The sequence below is a fragment of the Aquila chrysaetos genome, chromosome 12 (genome assembly GCF_900496995.4).
Source record: "Aquila chrysaetos chrysaetos chromosome 12, bAquChr1.4, whole genome shotgun sequence".
NCBI classification, from domain to species: domain Eukaryota; kingdom Metazoa; phylum Chordata; class Aves; order Accipitriformes; family Accipitridae; genus Aquila; species Aquila chrysaetos.
In genome coordinates this window covers 1,342,391-1,361,872 of record NC_044015.1, presented here as the reverse complement: position 1 = coordinate 1,361,872, position 19,482 = coordinate 1,342,391, and the positions used below count along the sequence as shown (strand labels likewise).

The window sequence follows — 19,482 nt, the reverse complement described above, 5'->3', positions numbered from 1 at the left end:
CAGGGAAGGACGATGTTGGGGGGCAGAGCCCCCCGAGACGGCTGCGCCGCCCGCCCGGGCACGGGGCAGCGCAACGGTTAAGCGCAGGAGGTTGCGCCGGGGCTGCCGAGGAAGAGGAAATCTCGGCAGGAACAAGGACAGGGAAAGGCCCAGGGCAGGGGGCCGGCGGCGTAGCCGGAACGTGCCGGGACGTGCCGGGAGCCCCGGTTGTGGAACCGGGACGAGCCCCGGGAACGGGCGCTGGCTGGCGCGGGGCGTCGTGGGCAGGAGGCGGCCGGGATGGAGAAGGCAAGTGGGGTGTCCCGCGGGATGGGCGCTGCCAGGGGTTGGTCCCACGTGGCCGGGACCCTCCTCGTGCCCCCCACGGGCATCCCCCGGCCACAGGCACGCCCGGTCCCGGTGCCAGGCTCCGGTACGCGATGGTGCGGCGGTGCCGGGTCCTGCCCAGAGTGCTGGGCAAGGCGCTGCGGCCGGTCGGCTGGTGCCCAAAACTCATCCCCCCCATCCTGGCAAATCCCGGCGGGTGTCAGCCTCTCCGTCCCCTGGTGCCGGCCGGGGCCGTGACAGGCGGTGACCTCTGCTCCCCGCAGCCCCCGCCAGGCGAGGAGGAGGATGAAGGCGAGGATGAGGATGATGAGGAGGACATGGCGGGGGACGCCGACGACATCCTGTGCTATGAGGAGCGCATTGCTGGGCTGCTGACGACGGTGGCCCGGCTGCACCGGAGAGCCGAGCAGCTGCAGCGCCGCATGGGCAGGTACTGGCACACGGCGGCTGCGGGGTACCGGGGGCCGTCACCGTCCGGCCCCCTCCATCTCTGGTCTTCACCGCCCCACAGGGAGGATGAGGAGGGCTGGGAGGGCACCGCCAGCCTCCCTGCTGCCGACCCACAGCCCCGGCGCATCGACGGCACGCGCGACGCCGCCGGCAGCCTGGAAGGTGGGCGCGCCGTGCCGTGCCGTGCCGTGCCGTGCCGTGCTGTGCCGGCAGCTGGTTGCCTGCTGCAGGGACCTGACCCCGGCCGCGGTCCCTCTCCCCAGCCCGCGGCCCCGACCTCTTTGCGGACCTGCAGCACGCCGTGAGCTCGCTGGAGCGCGCCGTCTTCTCCCGGCACCGGTGGGCACCGGCGCAGCCTTTGCCCGGCGAGGAGTGGGCGCGGGCAGCCAAGGTGAGGCACACCGGCACGGTCAGCCCAGACGCCGACGGGATGGGCGCTGGCTGACCGGCCCTGAATTCCCAGAGCCTGGAGCAGCTGGATCGGACACCGGGCTGGGCCGGGAGGACGACGTGCCGGGGCCTGGAGGAGGGAGCAGGCGAGGGGCTGCCGGCGGAGGAGGCGGCGGTGGCGGCGGCATCGGCGAGGAACGCGGCACTGCGGGCAGCCCTGGGGCGCCGGGACGAGGAGCTGAACCGGGTGACCACCTCGCTGCGGGCGCTGCGGGGGGAGCGCGACCGGCTGCAGCAGAAGGTGGGTGCTGGGGACGCGGCAAAGGGGGGGGGGGGGGCACTGCCCCCGGTTCGGCCCTTGGGGTGCCACCGGAGCGGCTCCCGGCGCTCAGCCCGGTGCTCGGCGCAGGTCCAGGACCTGCGGGATGCTCTGTCCAGGCTGGAGGAGCTGGGGGGCTCCGGCAGCGACGGCCCTGCGCTCGGCAGCCCCCCAGGGCAGGAGGACCCCCGGCTGCCCCAGGTGAGTGTGGGGCTGGGGGGGGGGGGCCGCGGCCGAGGCATGACGGGGGGCTCGGCGGGTGGGATCCTGCCCCGGTGCCGGGCTCTGCCTGTTCCCTCTGCAGGACTTGCCCCAGTGCGGCGATGGCGTTCAGCCCCACGGTGTGCCGCCCCACAGCCCCCTCTCCCCCCAACCCTCGGAGGGTCCCAGCCGGGAGCAGGAGGAGCGGGTGCAGCAGCTGCAGGGGTGAGTGCCCCCCCCTGCCCCGGCCCCGGCTTCTGCTGAACCTTCACCGGTGGGGAAACTGAGGCACGGTGCCGGGCCCTTGCCGTACGGTTAACGGCGGGTGCCGGCGGTGCCCAGGTCCCTGGGGAGGCTGCAGGAGGTGAACCGGCAGCTGGCGGCCGCGCTGCAGGAGTGCAAGAGCGATGCGGAGCGGCTCAGCATGGTGCTGGGCCAGCACGAGTCCCGCAGCACCGCCCTGCGCCTGGCCCTGCGCTGCAGGTGGGGACGGGGACGGGGATGGGGGGGGGGACAACCCGCCGTGCCATGCTGAGCCCCTCTCCCTGCAGCGAGCGCTGCGGGGGGGCCTACGCCGCCCTCCTCGACCTGATGCGGGCAAAGCTGGGCAGGGAGGAGGATGGTGCCCGTGGCGGTGAGTGCCAGCTCAGGGGGCTGTGGGGTGTGTGTGGGGGTACTGGGGAGTTTATGGGGAGGATGCTGGGGGGATGCTGGGGAGTTATCAGGGAGTATGCTGGGGGGATGCACGAGGGACGCTGGGGGATATCAGGGATGCAGAGGGGATGTAGGAGGGATGCAGAAGGGATACTGGAGGGGTATCAGGAGGATGTTGGGGCGATGCAGGGAGGATGCGGGGGGATATCAAGAGGATACAGGGAAGGTGCTGGGAGGATGCGGGGCAGATGCTTATGGATATCAGGGGGATACAGGAAGGATGCTGGGGAACCCCAGTCCCCAGCACAGCCCCTGTGGGCACATCTGGAGAAGGGCACCCGCCTGAATGCTGCCTCCCTGTGCCTAGGAGCCGGAGGGGAGCAGAGCCCGGGACACGGATGGGGGTCCAGCCCCACGCCGACGGAGGGGCCGCAGTTCCCTGGCCGAGCAGAGCCAGATGGCCAGGAGGAGAGCGGAGAGAGCGGCTCCCCCAGGCTGCAGAGGTACCGGGGGAGAAGGGAGGGGGTGTGATGCCGGGCCAGGGCTGAGCTGTTCCTGGGGTGACACCGTGCCCCCGTGCCCACCTCCACCGCCTCCCCATCCCCGCAGCATCCCGGCACCCCACGGGATGGAGGAGGGGGCCCTGCGTGAGCACATCCGTCGGCTGCGTGCGGAGCAGGCGGCCGTGGAAGCGTCCCTGCACGACGCCCCGGGACCCACCAGCACCCACCGCAGCGAGGACGCCCGAGCCCGGGCTGAGCGGGTGCTGCGGGAAGCCAGGGCTCTCCTGCCCGGCTGGAGGCGACCAGAGAAAGCGGAGCTGTTGCAGGATTTGGCGACGCTCAAGGTGAGATGGGGAGGGGATGGGGGGGGGGGGGGCGGGTGGCTGGGTCCCTCCCTGGCTCTCCACGGGGTCCGGGCTTTCAGCGGAGCAGCTGGGAGAAGGGCAGGGGGTGATGCATAGCGGGAGGGAGTGGAGCCGGGGGGGGTTGGGGCCGTGCTTCAGTTTCCCCCACCTGGCGATAACGCCGCTGCCCTGCCAGGAGGCCATGGCTGACCTGAAGACTCAGCTACAGCTGGCGGAGAGGGAGAAGCGGGGCCTGGAGGTGCTGGTGGCCGGGCAGGGGCCGCGGGAGGCTGCGCTGCGCCTGGTGCTCCAGCACCTGGAGCAGGAGCGGGACAAGGGGCCTAGCCACCCCCCCAGCCCCCCCAGCAGCTCCAGCAGCAGCGAGGAGGTAAGGATCGCTCTGACCTCCCCACGGGGACCCTCCGCGGGGCTGGGGGTCTCCCCAGGGATAGGACCCACACTCAGCCTCTACAGGATGCCCAAACTGGCCGGGTGGGAGCGGCTGCTCCCCGGCACCCTCCGGACCCAGAGAGGATGGGGGAAGAACTGCTCCGCACCCTGGCCCGGTAAGAGACCTCACCGGCATGCCGTGGCCCTGCCACGGGGAGCCGTGCTGGCGCTGGGCAGCGAGCCGGGCTGGCTGCCATATGGGTGTCCCCAGGGTGGAGGAGCTGCGCACCCGAGCACAGGCACTGGTGCTGTCCCTGGAGCAGAGCAGCGCCGTCAGCCGCGCGCAGCAGGCGCAGTGCGTCACCGTCACCGCAGACTTCTTCCACGCTCACAGGTGGGCAGGAGGCACCCGCTTCTCCGCTGGGCAGGCGTTGGGTGCCTTCCTGCATGACCTGGTTGCACATCCACCCCTGCTTGCCCCAGATGCACGGTCCCTTCCTGCACACCCCAAAGCTACGGTCCCTTCTTGCACACCCCCAATGTGTGGTCCCTATCCGCACACCCCAAAATTGCAGTCCCTTCCTGCATACCCCAAAAGCTTGGTCCCTTCTTGCACACCCCAAAACTGTGGTCACATCTTGCACGCCCCTGATGCGCGGTCCCTTCTTGCACGCCCCAAAACCGTGGTCACATCTTGCACGCCCCTGATGTGCAGTCCCTTCTTGCACGCCCCAAAACCGTGGTCACACCTTGCACGCCCCTGATGCGCGGTCCCTTCTTGCACGCCCCAAAACCGTGGTCACATCTTGCACGCCCCTGATGTGCGGTCCCTTCTTGCACACCCCAAAACCGTGGTCACACCTTGCACGCCCCTGATGCGCGGTCCCTTCTTGCACGCCCCAAAACCGTGGTCACACCTTGCACGCCCCTGATGCGCGGTCCCTTCTTGCACGCCCCAAAACCGTGGTCACACCTTGCACGCCCCTGATGCGCGGGTCCCTTCTTGCACGCCCCAAAACCGTGGTCACACCTTGCACGCCCCTGATGCGCGGCCCCTTCTTGCACACCCCAAACCCACGCTCCCTCCGGGCCCTGGTGCACACTCCCTCCTGCCTGCACGGTCCCCTCGGTGCCCTCGGTGCCCTCGGTGCCGTGCCCTGGGCCGGGATGCTGAGCGTGGTGCCCGCAGCGCGCTGGCCCTGGCGTACCGCGGTGCCCGTCGGAAGCAGGCAGCCCAGCTGCGGCGGCTGGAGGTGCAGGCAGGTGCCCTGCGCAGGCAGCACGCCCGGCGGGTGCAGGCACTGACCCGCAGGCTGCAGACCCTGGAGCAGGGGACGGCCGGCAGCGAGACCTGCATCTAGGGACCCCCCCCCGTCACCCCCGAGACCCCCACCCATGCCGGGAGGCGCCTGCTGTATCCCCAGGGAGAATAAACCACTGATGCTCGTGGCTCGGCCAGCCGCACCGTGGTTTGGGTTTGGGGGGCTTTGGGCTTGGGGAAGGGGGGGGTCGGGCAGCCGGACCCCCAACTCGGCTCATCCCAGCGGGGCCGGGAACAAAGGCCGTCCCCTCCCCGCAGCCCCCGCTATCTCCCGGCGCAGATGAAGCCATTTCGTTATCCCTGACGTGGGATCAAAGGTGACGGCGATGGCCGTGGCGGCTGGGGCCCATGCATATTCAGGAGGGAAGAGGAGCAGTGACCCTGCGCTGGGGGCATCCTCGTTGGGGGGGGGGGGGGGGGGGGGCGGCAGCGGGGCTGTGCCAGGGAGCTGCCGAGGGGAGCTGGGGGCTAAATCCGGCAGCCTGAACCCCAGCACGATGAGGCACTTTGATAGTGGGTGCTGGGCTGAGTGTGGGTCTCCGGTGGGAGGATGCACAGGGCTGTGGGGCAGCCCAGGGCTCAGACACGCTGCAGGGTGGAAGGGAAACTGAGGCACGGAGCTATATATAGGCTAAAACGAGGCCTGCACCTCCCTGGAGAGATCCTGCAGCAGAGTTCAAGGCTCAGTGGATCAATATCCAGAGCTGTGGTGATGGAGAGGGCAGAGAGAGGGCTGCAGGGCAGGGCTGCGGAGGGGCAGGGCTGCGGAGATGCAGGGATGCAGGGATGCGGGGATGCAGGGATGCAGGGATACAGCTCACCCCCCCTCAAGCTGCCCGTGCCCTCCACCCCCACCACCTCACCGCCACCCAGGAGCCCTCCGAAATGGGGGCAGCCCCGTGTCCCCGGAGGCGGCGGGGCTGGATCGAAGGACAACTTCCCCAGGCCCTGGGGAGCAGCCCCGGCACGAAACAGGAGCGGCGGTGCCACGGAACCCAGCCTCGGTCGGTGTGGCAGGTCCTGCCGCACGCCCGGCACGGAGGGGCAATTCCCCGCACCCACATACCGGAGCGGGGGGGCTGCCTGTGCTGCCTGCTCCCAGCCCCTGTCCCTGCCTCCGTCCCCTGTGCCAGGCTCCGGTGGGGACCACGGCTTGGCTCCGTCCGGCACGGCTCGTGGGGGGGTCCCGGGGGCCGGTGGCAGTGGCGTGGAGGGGCTGACCCGCAGGTTGAAGGTCAGGGCTCTGCGCTCAGACCCCTTTTCAGATTCAAATGGGTTCCTGGGGGCTTTGTGCGGGGTCAGGCTCCACCGAGAGCCGCATGAAAGGGCTGGGGCGGCTTCAACCCTGGGTGCCGGCAGGAGGGGGAGGGCAGGTGGGACCCACCGCCGCCCCCACCCCGGCTGGAGGGGTGTCCCCCCCGTTGCATCCTGCTGACCCCGGGGCCAGACCGGGTCCCCCCCCCCCCCCAGGGGCACCGGCAGGGACGGGGTGCCCGAGGCTGCGGCATCCCCACCGTGCCCGGGGGCTGCGGGGGGCTCGGGGCAGGCTGAGGTGGCCTCGGCTCCCCGTTGCCCACCGCTGCGCCGGGTCCAGCCACGCTGCCCGCCTTGGCACACGCCGAGCCTCTGGCGAGGACAGAGCGTGCCGTGAGCTCGGGGAGCGGAGCCGGGGGCCCCTGGTACCGAGCTACCTGCCAGGCTGCCGGCACGGCACGGCGTGGCACGGCGTGGCACGGCGCGGCACGGCGCAGCGTGGCATGGTGTAGCATGGCGGCTGGGGGTAGCGGGACCCCCCTGCTTTGCCCGCTGCTCACCCCCACGTGCACCCAGAAACCCGCAGCTCCCCAGGGAGGGCTCCACGTGCCAGTTCACCATTTGCAAGACGCCGCCATTCTGGCCCGCTCCCTGCCTCAGTTTCCCCTCTGTGGAGCAGCGTGGGCTGCTGGGAAGCAGAGGGGCCACAGCAAAACCCCCTGGCCCCCTCGGGTAGCAGGGCCCACTGTGGGACTGTACCCCATTCCCTGGAGAGTGGGTCCCGGGGGGCTGCGAAACACCGTCCTGGTGGGGGCCAGGCTGTGCCGGGGGGGGGCATGGAGGTGAAGGCAGCGGGGAGAAGCCGGGAGCGATGGGAGCAGGGAGGGTGGTGGGGCGATGGGAGCAGGGTGTGTGATTCATGTCCCGTTCCCCCCCCCCCGGGAGGGTGCGTCTGGCCGTGCCTGGGTGGGGGCCAGGGGTGTGGGATCTGATATCCCGGGAATGCAGGGCAGGGAGCGGCCCTCTCCGGCGGGGTGGAGGGGTGTTGGGGGGGCAAAAGGGGGGCTGGGGGTGATGGGATCGGGTCTCCGTCTCTGCAGGGCTGGGGGCAAAACTGTGGCATTGGAGGGGGGGCGAAACCGCCCCTCCGTGGGGTGGCCGTGGGGGGCACGTGGGGGAGAGAGAGCTTGCGTGCGTGTGCGCGCGGTGACCCCCGCCGCCACTTGCACACACACGCGTGCACCCCTGTGCGTGGGGCCGCGTGTCCCGTGCACACGCGTGTGCACTCAGCGGAGGCGTGTTTGCCGCGCGGGCACGTGACGGGTGCTCCCCGCGCCGTCCCGGCGTGGGTGCCCCGGGGCAGCCGTGGGGCGCAGGGCCGTGCCGTGGGGCAGCCGTGGGGCGCGGGGCAGCCCTGCCCGGGGAGCCGAGGAGTCGCGGCACAGCCGGCCTCGGCCTCCCTTTGTCCTTCGCCTGCGGCGGCGCGGCTGCGGTTCGGCCCTGCAAGGTCACGCGCTCCCACAGCCGCTGCAGGAGGGTCGGGACCCCCCCCCCCCGGCCATGAAGGCCCTTTTGCCCCCCACCCGCCAGCTCCGGAGCAGTTCAATGCCTGCTCTCGCCGCCCACGGCACGCGCACACATGCCCGCACACCCACCGGCAGAATCCGGCCCTTGGAATGCAGCACCCTCGGCCCCACGGCAAAGAGGGGCTGGGAGCTCTGCAAGCTGCTCCAGGGTAGAGCGGGGCCGGATCCTGCCCGACGGCTGAAAATCAGGGGATTGACCTAAACCATGCAGGGCTGTGCTGGGCACAGCCCCGTGTCGGGGTGCAGGTCCCCATGGGGGTACGCTGGGGCCTGGAGGGGACAGACAGACAGACGGACAGGGTGGTATCTATCTAAGCCCCAGGAAGCACCGCTGCCGGCAGCTCTCATGTGGGTTCGGGAGACGGCACGGCTGCCCCGCAGCCCAGAGTGATGCTAACCGGGATGCCGGTAATTGGGTCAGGGCTGGTGGTGCCAGCATCTGGCTCTCCGGTGCTGCTGGCAGCTGGCTCTGCATTGGTGCTGGCACCCAGCTCTCTGTTGGTGATGGCACCCTGCACTCCAGCGGTGCTGGCACCCAGCTCTCCATCAGTACTGGCACCCAGCTCTCTGTCAGCGATGGCACCCCACTCTCCGGCGGTGCCGGCACCCAGCTCTCCAGCGGCCCAGCCACGAACCCGGCCGAGCCCCTGCACATTTTGGCAAGGGTTGCTCAATCGTCCTCCAGCCCAAAGGCTGTGGGGGAGCGGGGGGGACACCACTGCCACCCATCCTCGCACTGGATCTGGGTCCGACACGGAGCCCAGAAACCTCCCCGAGCCCCGGCGGGTGCCTCTGCCATGCCGGACCCTTCCCGGGGGCGTCGGGGCGGCACGAAACGCGCCGGCAGCTCCCGGCTCCCGGGGGCCCTTTTGTGCGGCGGAGTCAGCGGAGCAGCACGAGGAAGGAGGAATTCCTCCGGAGATCAAACGCCTTCGCCAACTGGACACCGACGTCAAAACAAACCCGGCTCCCACCGCGGGGCCAGGAGCCGTGCGGGGGAGAAGATCCAATTTCCTCCTTTGTTCCTGGATTATTATTTTTTTCAGGGGGCGAGGAGGCGGGGGAGCGGCAGGGAAAGGGCCATAAATCACGGCCTGACAGAAGAGAAAGGAGAATCGGGGCCAGCTGCAGGTGGGGGTGACCCCCCCACTGCCTGGCCCGGGACCCCCCCCAGAGCCTGGCCCCTTCTCAGCCACGCATTGCTCCCCTGACCGCGGCAGCCCTTGCCGGGCACTTCGGCGTGGCCACGTTAGCAGGTACCTGGTGAGCAGAGATCCCTCCAGACAGGAGGAAATGGAGGTTTTATTTATGGCCGGAGCCGTAATCCATCCACCTCTGCTGCGCCCCGGCTCTGGGCTCGGTGCTTTGCTGGGGTTTTTTATAGCCAGCCTGCTTTGCTTCGCCTTTCCCTTAACCCCCCGATGGAGACGCCGGCCCCGGCGCGTGGGTTGGGAATGCCAAGGACGGTGGCACGAGGCACCGCGAAGGTCCCGGCACCGCTCGGTCCGAGCCGGTCCCTGCAGCGTAGGCATCGCCGGCTGCTCCGCTCGGCATCGGCATCCTCACCCGGCCCGAGCTGGGAGCGCGGCGTGGGGTGCCCCACGGGGACAGGCCTGCCCCGAGGGCACACCGAGGGGGGGGACAGGGGTGCGTGGGGCCACCCAGCCCGCCCGTGCCCCAGCTCCACGCCCTGCCTGCCGGACTTTGCCCCCAAAGTCAAGGTGAAAGGTGCGCTGCCGGGAGACACCGGGGCCACTGCGGCATGGCCAGGAGGAGAGTTTGGCCCCCGGGGTGAAAGGCGAAGGCAGGGCGATATCGCAGGGCTGCTCCCGGGTCGAGCACCTTTCCGCACAGTTTATTTCTTCGTTAATGATTAACAGGGTGGCAGCAGGCGGGCGCTGCGCACCCACAGCCGGCACCCCAGCCCGTCCCTTCTTGCAGGGGCCGCCGACAAGCTCTTACGGGTCCAACTTGATTAACCACATTACGAATGGATTTTACGGGGCTGCGGGCAGCCAGTCCCCGGCCGCATCCAGCCCTTCACCCCGTTCCAGGGCGGTGGCACCCAAGGGACCCCGGGTGCCACAGGAGCACCGCACGGCACGGCCCCGGCCCTCGTGCTTCGCACGAGACGGGGAGCCGCGGCCTCGTGCCGCTTGCAGTAATTAAAGATCCCGCTGGGGCTGTCGGCAAGAGGAGGGGATTGCCGATGCCGACGGCTTGGCCACGGGCCAGGCGTGGGGAATGGTTTTCCCATCCTCCCGCCGTGGCTCCCGCAGCCCCCAACGGCATCGCACCATATTGTGCCGCGGCAGCCAAACTGGGCTGCAGTGGGACCGGGACTTGGTCCCCGTCCCCAAGGGCAGCGCTCGGCGGTGAATGTGCCCGGGGGCTTCCCGTTGCCGCACCTCGTGGCTTCGAGGTCACTGGCTGGGGGGAACGGGCCAAGGACCGCAGCCGTACCGGCAGCCCACGGCACGCCGTGGCCCTGCACGTGGGGCTCCCGGTGCCGCCCGATCCCAGGGCCAGCGAAGGGCTCTGGGTAGCCCAAAGGGCAGCGGGTGGGCCACCTCCAGCCAACCACCTCCGTCGGCCAAACCACCGGCTCCCGCCGAACCGCATCGCCCTGCCCGTACCCGGCACCTCACCGGGACCGTGCCCGGTTCCGCCACGACCGGTACCACCGGCCCAACGGTGCCGCCCAGCTCCTGCCGTGCCCGGCTCCGGCTACCGGCTCCGGCTCGGGTGCGGCGGGGCTGCTTGCCCGGTTCCTCCTTCCCCCCCCCTCCCTCCCATCCCTCCTCCTCCGGTTCGGCGGGGCCGGGGCCGGGGCCGGGGCCGGGGCAGGACCCGGCGGGCGGCTGAGCGGAAGGGGAGGAGGACGGGGAGGAGCATCCAGGGCGGCCACCGCGGCAGCGGCTGAACTTTGCTCTTTCGCGGGAGGCGGGGAGAGCCCCGGGGCTCGGCGGAGCGGGTCCCGCCGGACCCGGACCGGGCTGCATGCAGCGGCGGCGGCGGCGGGGCCCGTAGGGGCGAGGGCGGGCCGGGGCAGCGCCGCCTTCTTCTCCTCCTCCTCCTCCTCCTCCTCCTTCCCTGCCGGTGCCGCGGAGCGGAGGAGCCACCGGGGGCGGGCAGCGGCGGCGGCCCCCGCATGCGGCCGAGCCCCGGGGCGGCCGCCGCGCCCGGAGCCGCCGCTCCCCGCGGGGGGATGCTCCGCGCCGCGCCCCGCTCCCGCCGCCGCAAAGTTTCCGTGGAACCCCCCCGTTAACGTAGGGGCGGGGGGGGGGGGGAGGGGGGGGAGGAGGGAGCCGTGGGATAGGGGAGAGGGGGGGGACAAAAAAAAAAAGGAAAAAAAAAAAAAACCCAAACCAAAAAAAAACCCCTAAAAATCCCAAACCGGCCGCCACCCCCCCCCCCCCAAAAAAAAAAAAAAAAAAAAACTTGCTCAACTCGTTCCGGGAGGCGCCGGGCGCCGCGGACCGGGCGCCGCTCCATGCGGCGGCGGGGCCGGTGCTGAGCCCCGGGGCCGCGGAGCCATGGCCATGGTGGCCGGTGGTTGGGGCGAGCCCAACGGCGGCGGCGGTAACGGCGGCGGTAACGGCGGGGAGGAGGCGGCGTCCCCGGCGGGCGGCGGCAGCGACGCGGAACACGGCGAGGAGGAACGGGCCGGTGCCCCGGTGGACTGCGTGGTGTGCGGGGACAAGTCCAGCGGGAAACACTACGGGGTCTTCACCTGCGAGGGCTGCAAGAGCTTCTTCAAGCGCAGCATCCGCAGGAACCTCAGCTACACCTGCAGGTAGGGGCTGGGGGAACCGGGGGGGGGGGGGTCGGGGGGTAGGGTAGGGGGGTGGGGGGGGTGTAGAGCCCTGGCCCGATTGCAGCTCGAAGGGTGACCCCCGGTGCGGTTCTGCAGTGGCCCCCGTGCAGCTCCACGCCGGCCCCGCTGCAGCGCTAACGGGGCGGGGGGGGGGCCGATGCGGCCGCACCGTGGTCCTCGGTGCGGCGTGGGGTCCCCCGGTGCGGCACCGGGGTTCCCTCCGTGCTCTGTACCCCACAGAAGCAGCCCCTCTGGCCGGCACGTCCCCAGCCGCCCCCCAGGAGGGACGGATGCCCTGGCTGCCTCGTCCCCTGGGCCGTGGGGCACAGCCGGTGTCCGGGCCCTCGTCATCGCCGGGCTCTGCTCCGGCATTAATTACCGTTCCAGGCTAATGCCTGAAAACGCGCTGTGGTTGTGAGTCACTTCGGTCACGGCCGCTCTACCCGGAGAAAACACCAGTGCGGCAGCGAGTATAATTTTAACCGGAGGTGTCAACAGCCCGGCGTGCTGCGGGCGCCGATCCAGTTGAGATGCCGGGGAGAGGGGCTGCAGCCCCCGCCGGCCCCCGGTGCTCGGGCCGGCGTTGCAGGAGATCCGGGCCCACCAGCAGAACCAGGATACGACCCCTGCGAAGTTTGGAGCTGCAAATAACTCTAGAGTTTCTGTTGGGCTCGAAACAAGCGTCGGGCTGGCTGGCACGAGTGGGGGACCCCCAGCTCTGGGCTGTTACCAGGGGTGTAAATGTGTATACAGGGGCTCGCTCACAGCTCTGGATCCACGTGCAAGTGCTTCCAGCGGCGTTTCTTAAACCAGTGAGGGTGCTGTGAGGATGGCACCCGCATCCCAGCCGTGGGCACCCCACAGCCGGGCTGGGAGCAGGACACCCCCCCTCCGCACCCCGCTTTCTCCCCACCCAAGGCGGGCCGCCTGCTTTGAGCTTCGTCTCGCGGTGCTGAGATGCCACGGGAAGGGAAGGGACAGAGCTGCTCCTGCGGCGGGAACCATCTCCGAGCCGTCTTGCTCTCGTTTGGGCGGCCTAGATTCGTCCTCCCCCGTGCGCAGCATCTCTTCTCCCGGCAGCTCCCGGCACCGGCGCTGCCAGGTCCTGGCTGACGTCAGCCGAGCTGCTCGTGGCCGTGGAGCGGGGCCCTGGAGCTGCCGGCGCGGGGCAGGGTTCAGTTCCCGTTGCCCCTGGTCCTGCAGCATCCTCCCCGTCGCCTGCCGTGGATGCAGCGTGTGCGGATGCAGCGTGTGCCTCAGCCCTGGCCCTGCCTCAGTTTCCCCATCTGATCAGCAGGATCCGATCAGCAGACTCAGCCGAGCGGCTGCTCGGGATTAATGATTTGAAGATGGCGAATACATATGGCTTTTGAGAAATTCCAGTTTCCTGGAACAAAGGAAAGGCCAAATCACGGCTCCCCGGGAGAGGGACGGACTCTGCATCCCAGATGCCGCTTAGGTGCAGGGGTGATGGAGGGGCTTCGCCCAGGCTATGAGCATCCAAGATTTTATCCTGCGCTTGTCACTGGTATCTGGGCACCTACTTCAGATGTTTGGGGTTTTTTTCCCCCCCTTTGTGCTGGGAAGTGGTTTGGTGCGATAGAAAAATGTTGGTTGGTTTTCCGAGTAGGGAGTAAAGTGTTGGAGGGGCCAGAAACAATGCTCCCCCGGCAGCCCTGGCATCTGCTTTGTTCAAGGAGTCAAAAGCAGCATCGAGCCAAGATTGCTCTAATTTGAATATTAAAAGTGAGTTGGATTCAGTTTAGTTCTTGCACTAAATAATTACATGTTCTAATTACATAATTAGCACAGTATACGCCTTTTGTATTCTCACAGTTTCCCAGGTCGCTGCAGCCTATCAGTTGGGAAACTTGCTATGAGCCGCTGGCAGGAGCTGAGATGATTTTGGGGTTTTCCCAGTGCTGGGGACGGTGTCCCAAGGCCATGGTGAGGGTCAGCCAGGCCCCTGCCGGGAGGTTCGGCCACGGTGCCGGGAGCTTTGCCCCTGCTGCGGTGCAGGCAGCTGATGAAGATGTAATCTGACGTTTTGATTAGCTATCACTTCTCCGCTGGAATAACTTTTTATCAGCAACACGTTTTAAAATGTGCTAAGCGCAGTGGTGATGTTCGGGGTGAATTAATTCCGGTTTGAGCGCGGTGGGAATCCCTGCCTGTCTCGCCTCTGGAGTCGTGTAGGGATGAGGAGATTCGTGTCAGGATTCCCAGGCAGAGCCGAGCTGCTGCCGGATGCTGGTGTGCCCCAGCCCTGCCTGCGCTTTCCTGGCTGCTGCTTTATATGCCTTAATTTATCGCTGTTTTGCTGATAACCCCTTTTCCTCCTCGTTTGCCGTGACAGCCTTCGGGTGGGATACGAGCGCCCGGTGTCACCCGTGCCCTGCCGCATCCCTCAGCTGTGCGGGGACCGTGAGCGCGAGCGGCCCCTGGGAATTGGGGCTGAGGGGTTTGGATGCTAACGATGCCGTTCGGGAACGTCTTCCGCAGCCTGTCCCAGCGTGTCGCTCCCCGCCATGCTGCAGGAGTAGAGGTCGGCGGCTGGCTTTGGTGGTGGCCGGTACCCTGCTGCATGGTGCGGGGGCTACCCGGTGCCCATGGCTCCTTGCCCAGGGCAGGACCCGTGTGCCGGGGGGTGGGCACGACCCCCTTGCAGGTTCTGAGGTTTCTCAGGGGGGGAAAGCATCCCTCTGGCCGGTGCAGACCCCACACCGGGGCTGGGGGCGCGCGCACCGCTGCTCCGAAGCCGCCGGGTTTTGCTTTGCCACGCTCGCAGAACCCGGTCGAGGCCAGACCGGAGCACGGAGGATGCGGCGCCGTGCCACCGCCATGACGGAGGCCGGCGAGCGCTCGTGCCCGAGGGGTCACGGGCTCAGCACCGCGGGGGCAGCCGCGGCCCCGTAGGAAATAGTTGAAATTCCTTGAAATTCCTCGCACGTCTGGCGGGGAGGCCGGGGGGCTGCTCCGCCGCTTCCCCCCCCGCCACGTGCCGGGACACGGGGCGTCGTTCCCCGGCACCCGTCCCCATGTGTCCCCGAGGATGGGAGCCCTGCACCCCGGGGGTCTCTCCAGCTTTCCTACAGCCCTGGGCATCGCCGGCGAGGCAAACTGGCAGCCCCTGCTGTAGGAAATCGCTCTGTTTCCATAGCATCTGCGTTGCCGCCCGGGAGCGCCTGTGTCTGCACGCCGGGGGCCGGCGTGGCACAGCCGCGGCCGGTGAGGAGGGGGCCGCGCTCGGAGGCGAGGGGCTTTGCCCGAGGGCGGCGAGGAGGTGGGTGGCGGAGCGGCTCGGCGGGGTGCAGGGACCCCCGGCGACATCGCGTCGCTCTTCCCCGGCACCTCATCTGCCCGGTCCTGTCCGCAGGTCCAACCGCGACTGCCAGATCGACCAGCACCACCGTAACCAATGCCAGTACTGCCGCCTGAAGAAGTGTTTCCGTGTGGGGATGAGGAAGGAAGGTAACGCCGGCGCCGCGGGGACGGGCACGGTTCCCAAGGGGTACCGGTGAACCCCACCACCGCAGCGTGGGGCTGCTGCGGCGCCGGCCGAGGGCCGCCGGTGCCCGCTCTGCTCCTGGGTTCCCGGTGCTGCCGGTGCCCGCTCTGCTCCCGCTGCAGCCGGGCGCTCTCCCACCTCTTTGGGAACCCTGTTTGCATCGAAACCCCCCGTTTGTCCCCCCCCTTTTGGTTTTTTGGGTTTTTTTTGTTGGTTTTTTTTTTTTGTTCTCCTTGAATTGCCCTCGGTGCCGGCAGCGCAGGTGGTGTTTGTTTGGAAAAGCCGGAGCCTTGAGCTGATAAGGTGACACACCTGGAGCCGGGATGGCCTCAGTGCCCCAGGCGCGGTGGAGGTCGGCTGGGACGGGCTCCCGGCACTGCCGGAGCCAGGCAAATCTCCTGGCCGCTTTCTGGTCACTCCCCGTCACCCAGGGGTGTGAACCCCAAATGCTTCCCCGGCTGCTGCAAACGGGACGAAGGGTTTAGCCCAAAATCTCAAATCCCCGTGGCAGGATGGGGCTGTGCCAAGGCACGCGCGGGGATGGAGATGCCGGGGCTCAGCGTGGGCTCTGCCGCGGTGCCGGGGCTGCTCGGCGGCAGGTGGCATTAATGCGAGGAGCAAGGGGGGAAGGCTACTGGAAGCAGGACAGTAATTCCCTCCTTTCCAGAGGAGTCGAGATGGCATTATTGCCACTTAGCATGATTTAGAGCTCTCATTTAAGTGGCTCATGAACAGCCCATAAATTAATTACTAGGGACTGAGCAAATAGTGGGCGCTAATGGGAGAGGGGGGGAGCTGAAAAATGGCTCTCCCTGAATGCAATTAGGAGGGGGAGTGCCCCAGGGTTAACGACGCTTCCAAGATGGACGTTTTATTTGCAAATAAATGATTGCTGCCATGCAATGACCTTGGGTAGCAATTGCCCTGCTCCGCTGCAGCTGGCGTGGGGGGGCCGTGGTGCCGGCGGGGCACCCGGTCTGGCACGGCATGGCCGGAGCTGCAGCCGCTCCTGTGCCGGGCCCTTGCAGAGGAGGAGGTGGCACGGATGCTGTCCCAGCCCGGCTGCTGGTCGGAGGCCATGGCCAAGCCACGGTGCCGGCAGCCTGGGAGTTGCTGGTGAATCACCGGGATGCTAAATAGATTAGTGTAGCTCTCGCAGGCAGCTCGCCGGCGGGCGCAGCGGGTGGCACGCACCACCTCCCTCTCCCCGAGCGCCTGAAAGCCGCCCATTGTTCCCCTGGGGTGGCAGGATCCGGCCCTGCTGGGGATGCCGGGATGCTGGGTGGGTGGTGGGAGCATCCCCGTCCTTCCTCACCCTGCTTGGGGCAGGGGGAGCGGGATGGGGGATGCAGCGGGATGCAGAAGCAAGCAGACACCTCCTCTCCTTCCCCCCAGCCGTGCAGCGGGGCCGGATCCCCCCCACCCATTCCAGCACCAGTCCCAACACCATGCCCAGCGGGGAATACTTCAACGGGCAGCCGGTGTCGGAGCTCATCTCGCAGCTGCTGCGGGCTGAGCCGTACCCCGCCGCCCGCTACGGCTCGCAGTACGCGCAGCAGGGCAGCGTCATGGGCATCGACAACATCTGCGAGCTGGCCGCCCGCCTCCTCTTCAGCACGGTGGAATGGGCCCGGAACATCCCGTTTTTCCCCGAGCTGCCCGTCTCCGACCAAGTAGCCCTGCTACGGCTCAGCTGGAGCGAGCTCTTCGTCCTCAACGCGGCACAGTCGGCGTTGCCGCTGCACATGGCCCCACTGCTGGCCGCCGCCGGCTTCCACGCCTCCCCCATGTCGGCCGACCGCGTCGTCTCCTTCATGGACCAGATCCGCATCTTTCAGGATCAGGTGGAGAAGCTCAACCGGCTCCAGGTGGACTCGGCCGAGTACAGCTGCCTCAAAGCCATCGCGCTCTTCACGCCGGGTAGGTTGGTGCTGCGACCGGGCTCTGTCCCCATCTCTGCCCCACGCAGTTGTGAGCCCCCAAGGAGTATCTGTCCTCACCTTTCCCTGGGTTTTTGGGGTCCAGAGACCATCGCGTGGCTCTTGGGGGAGATGGCAGAGAGTCCTCATGCCCTGGCACTTCTTCTCCGCCGTGGTTTGCAGCATCCCGGCTTGTCCGTCTGGGTACAGGGATGAGCTTCCTCGGGGCAACAGGAATGAGAGCTGCAGGAACACGAATACCCCGCCATGTACTGGGGGGTCTTGGGGAGCCCCGTCCCTCGGTCCGTCTATGCTCATTTAATGCCTGGTCCTTCCTGGCAGGGACAAGCCTGCAGCAGCCCTTTGCAGCTGGAGCGGTCCAAGCCATGCTCTTGCACCGTGCTGCAGCCGGGTGCGTGCCCTAATTCAGCGAGGAGAGTGGCCATGGCAGCTGGTTAAGGAGGAGGGGGGGCTCGCTGGGGATATCGGGGGGGCTCCAACCACTGACCCCTCTCCATCCCATCCCTCTCGTAGACGCCTGCGGCCTCTCGGACCCGGCGCACGTGGAGAGCTTGCAGGAGAAGGCGCAGGTGGCCCTCACCGAGTACGTGCGCTCGCAGTACCCCTCGCAGCCCCAGCGCTTCGGCCGGCTCCTGCTGCGGCTGCCGGCTCTGCGGGCCGTGCCGGCCGCCCTCATCTCCCAGCTCTTCTTCATGAGGCTGGTGGGGAAGACGCCCATTGAAACACTAATCAGGGACATGCTGCTGTCCGGGAGCACCTTCAACTGGCCCTACGGGACGGGGCAGTAGGGGACAGAGCCTCTCCCCCCACCTCTGCCGCCGGGGACACCCCAGCGACCCCCAGCAGCCGGACCTGGATTCCCTCCAGCACCCTGAGACGGTACCGTCCCCGGGGAGCCCCGAACTGCACCGGCCCCCCCGCCCCGCAGCCGTCTTGTAGCTCGTCCGTCCGCCGCAGCGGTGGGGGCTGCTCCCCCTGAAAGCAGTGGGGTCGCGGCGTTAATCCTCCTAACCCCGAAGGTACTGGCCGTGCCGCCACTGCCGGACGCTGAACATTCCTGTACCCCCCTGAAGCGGAGGTCCCTGGACCCCCCCGGTCTCCTCCGGGGACCTCGGAGCATCCCCGGGGCTGGTCCCTCGCTCTGTCCCGGTGTTGGAGCCGGACTGGAGCCTGGGGAGGGGGACGCTGTGCTCTGGCTGCCCCTCCAAATCTGAATTTCAGATGGCAGAGGCTCGGACAGGAGGTGATGGGAGGTGGGACCGGCCAGGCTGGGATGTGGGGGGGGGGCCCCTGGCTGTGTAGAGCCCTTCTCTGGGGGGTCCTGCTGCCTCTGCCCCCCTCCTCAGTCCTGGCAATCGTGGAAAAAGGGTCATTTGAAGCCCCTTTGTGCTCTGCCCAGGGGCTGCCCCTGCCTGCTCGGGCCGTATCCAGCCTCAAGGACTGAAGGGCCAAGCTTGGAGCAGCCCCTTTTTTGGGGACCAGGCTCATCCGTGCGTGGTCCCAGCCCCCCCTCCCTGCACTTTCCACTGAAGCATCTCCACTGTCGGGGCACGGGGAGGGGTACACGGGAGGGGACGGGGGTTCACAGGAGGGAATGGGGGTGCAGGGGAGGAGATGGGGGTACACAGGTGGCTGACCGGGGCCATGCACCATGCACGGGTGCAAACCAAGTGGTCCTTTTTGGGTGCTGCACAGCATCCAGCCCAGCCCTTCTCCCCCGGGCTTGTTCCCCGCTGCCTCACTTGGTGCTTTGCCTCACCCCGGGCCAGATCCAGCACCCACCACCATCCCCACACTGGGGGAGATGGGTGCCAGCATCCCCCTCCCCATGCTCGCTATGTTCCTGTGCCTCATTATTTTTTTTTTTTTTTTTAAAGCCAGGTTTAGGGGAGAGAGGAGATGTTGGGGGGGACCAAAATCAGGCTAGGAAGGGGTGATGCTGCCGGCAGGGGGGTCCTTGTCCCCAGGGCAGAGCTGTGCTGGATGAAGGGGCACATGGGGAAGGGGGGCAGAGCCACCACAGAGGGATGGGGGATGCCCCACAGCCTCCCCCCCCCGGGCTCTGCTTCTCAGGGGTATCCACCATGCAAACAGACGGAGGCAGGATTAGCCGGGGATTTGTCATTTAGATTGATTCACTGAAAATATAATCCTTGTTCAATGATACTAAACAAATTAACTGAAGTCAATAAAAGATGTTTCTTACAATGCCAGGGATCTGCTGTGAGTAGGGAAAGGGGCTTATCCTGCAGTGATGCTGAAGCCCACCCTGGAGTGAGGGGGGAGATGAAGCAGAATGGGAGCTAGAGCTCCAAAAAAATTAAGCCCCCATAAGGTATCTAAAATTGGATGGGTTTTGGAAATCCTGGGGATTTGGGGGGGGGCCTGGGTGATGTTGTTCAACGCAGGGCGGGTCCCTCAGGAATAAATTGTGTTGCCTGCGGTCTGCTAGGGAAAGGATCAGCAGCATGAAGGGAA

General features: G+C 67.8%; 2 protein-coding genes across 4 annotated transcripts; both read left to right on the top strand.

The window, feature by feature from the left end:
• Positions 1 to 124: 124 nt before the first annotated feature.
• Positions 125 to 5,027, top strand: USHBP1 (USH1 protein network component harmonin binding protein 1). 3 transcript variants are annotated; one of them, XM_030033047.2, is made up of 15 exons: positions 125 to 290; positions 584 to 757; positions 839 to 939; positions 1,041 to 1,168; positions 1,241 to 1,468; positions 1,577 to 1,687; positions 1,791 to 1,912; positions 2,030 to 2,170; positions 2,239 to 2,321; positions 2,709 to 2,844; positions 2,951 to 3,188; positions 3,385 to 3,576; positions 3,663 to 3,754; positions 3,850 to 3,972; positions 4,768 to 5,027. In XM_030033047.2, the coding sequence occupies exons 1-15, from the start codon at positions 280 to 282 to the stop codon at positions 4,937 to 4,939; spliced, it is 2,052 nt and encodes a 683-aa protein (XP_029888907.1). In that variant the 5' UTR covers positions 125 to 279; the 3' UTR covers positions 4,940 to 5,027. The 3 variants fall into 3 exon arrangements, with proteins under 3 accessions (XP_029888907.1, XP_029888906.1, XP_029888905.1); XM_030033046.2 differs by lacking the exon at positions 4,768 to 5,027 and having other exon boundaries at positions 125 to 288; positions 591 to 757; positions 3,850 to 4,539; XM_030033045.2 differs by lacking the exon at positions 4,768 to 5,027 and having other exon boundaries at positions 125 to 288; positions 582 to 757; positions 3,850 to 4,539.
• Positions 5,028 to 11,130: 6,103 nt separating this feature from the next.
• NR2F6 (nuclear receptor subfamily 2 group F member 6) lies at positions 11,131 to 19,212 on the top strand. The gene is made up of 4 exons (XM_030033049.2): positions 11,131 to 11,535; positions 14,933 to 15,027; positions 16,460 to 16,984; positions 17,518 to 19,212. Exons 1-4 carry the CDS (start codon positions 11,276 to 11,278, stop codon positions 17,790 to 17,792), a joined length of 1,155 nt encoding a protein of 384 aa, XP_029888909.1. The 5' UTR covers positions 11,131 to 11,275; the 3' UTR covers positions 17,793 to 19,212.
• Positions 19,213 to 19,482: the final 270 nt, after the last annotated feature.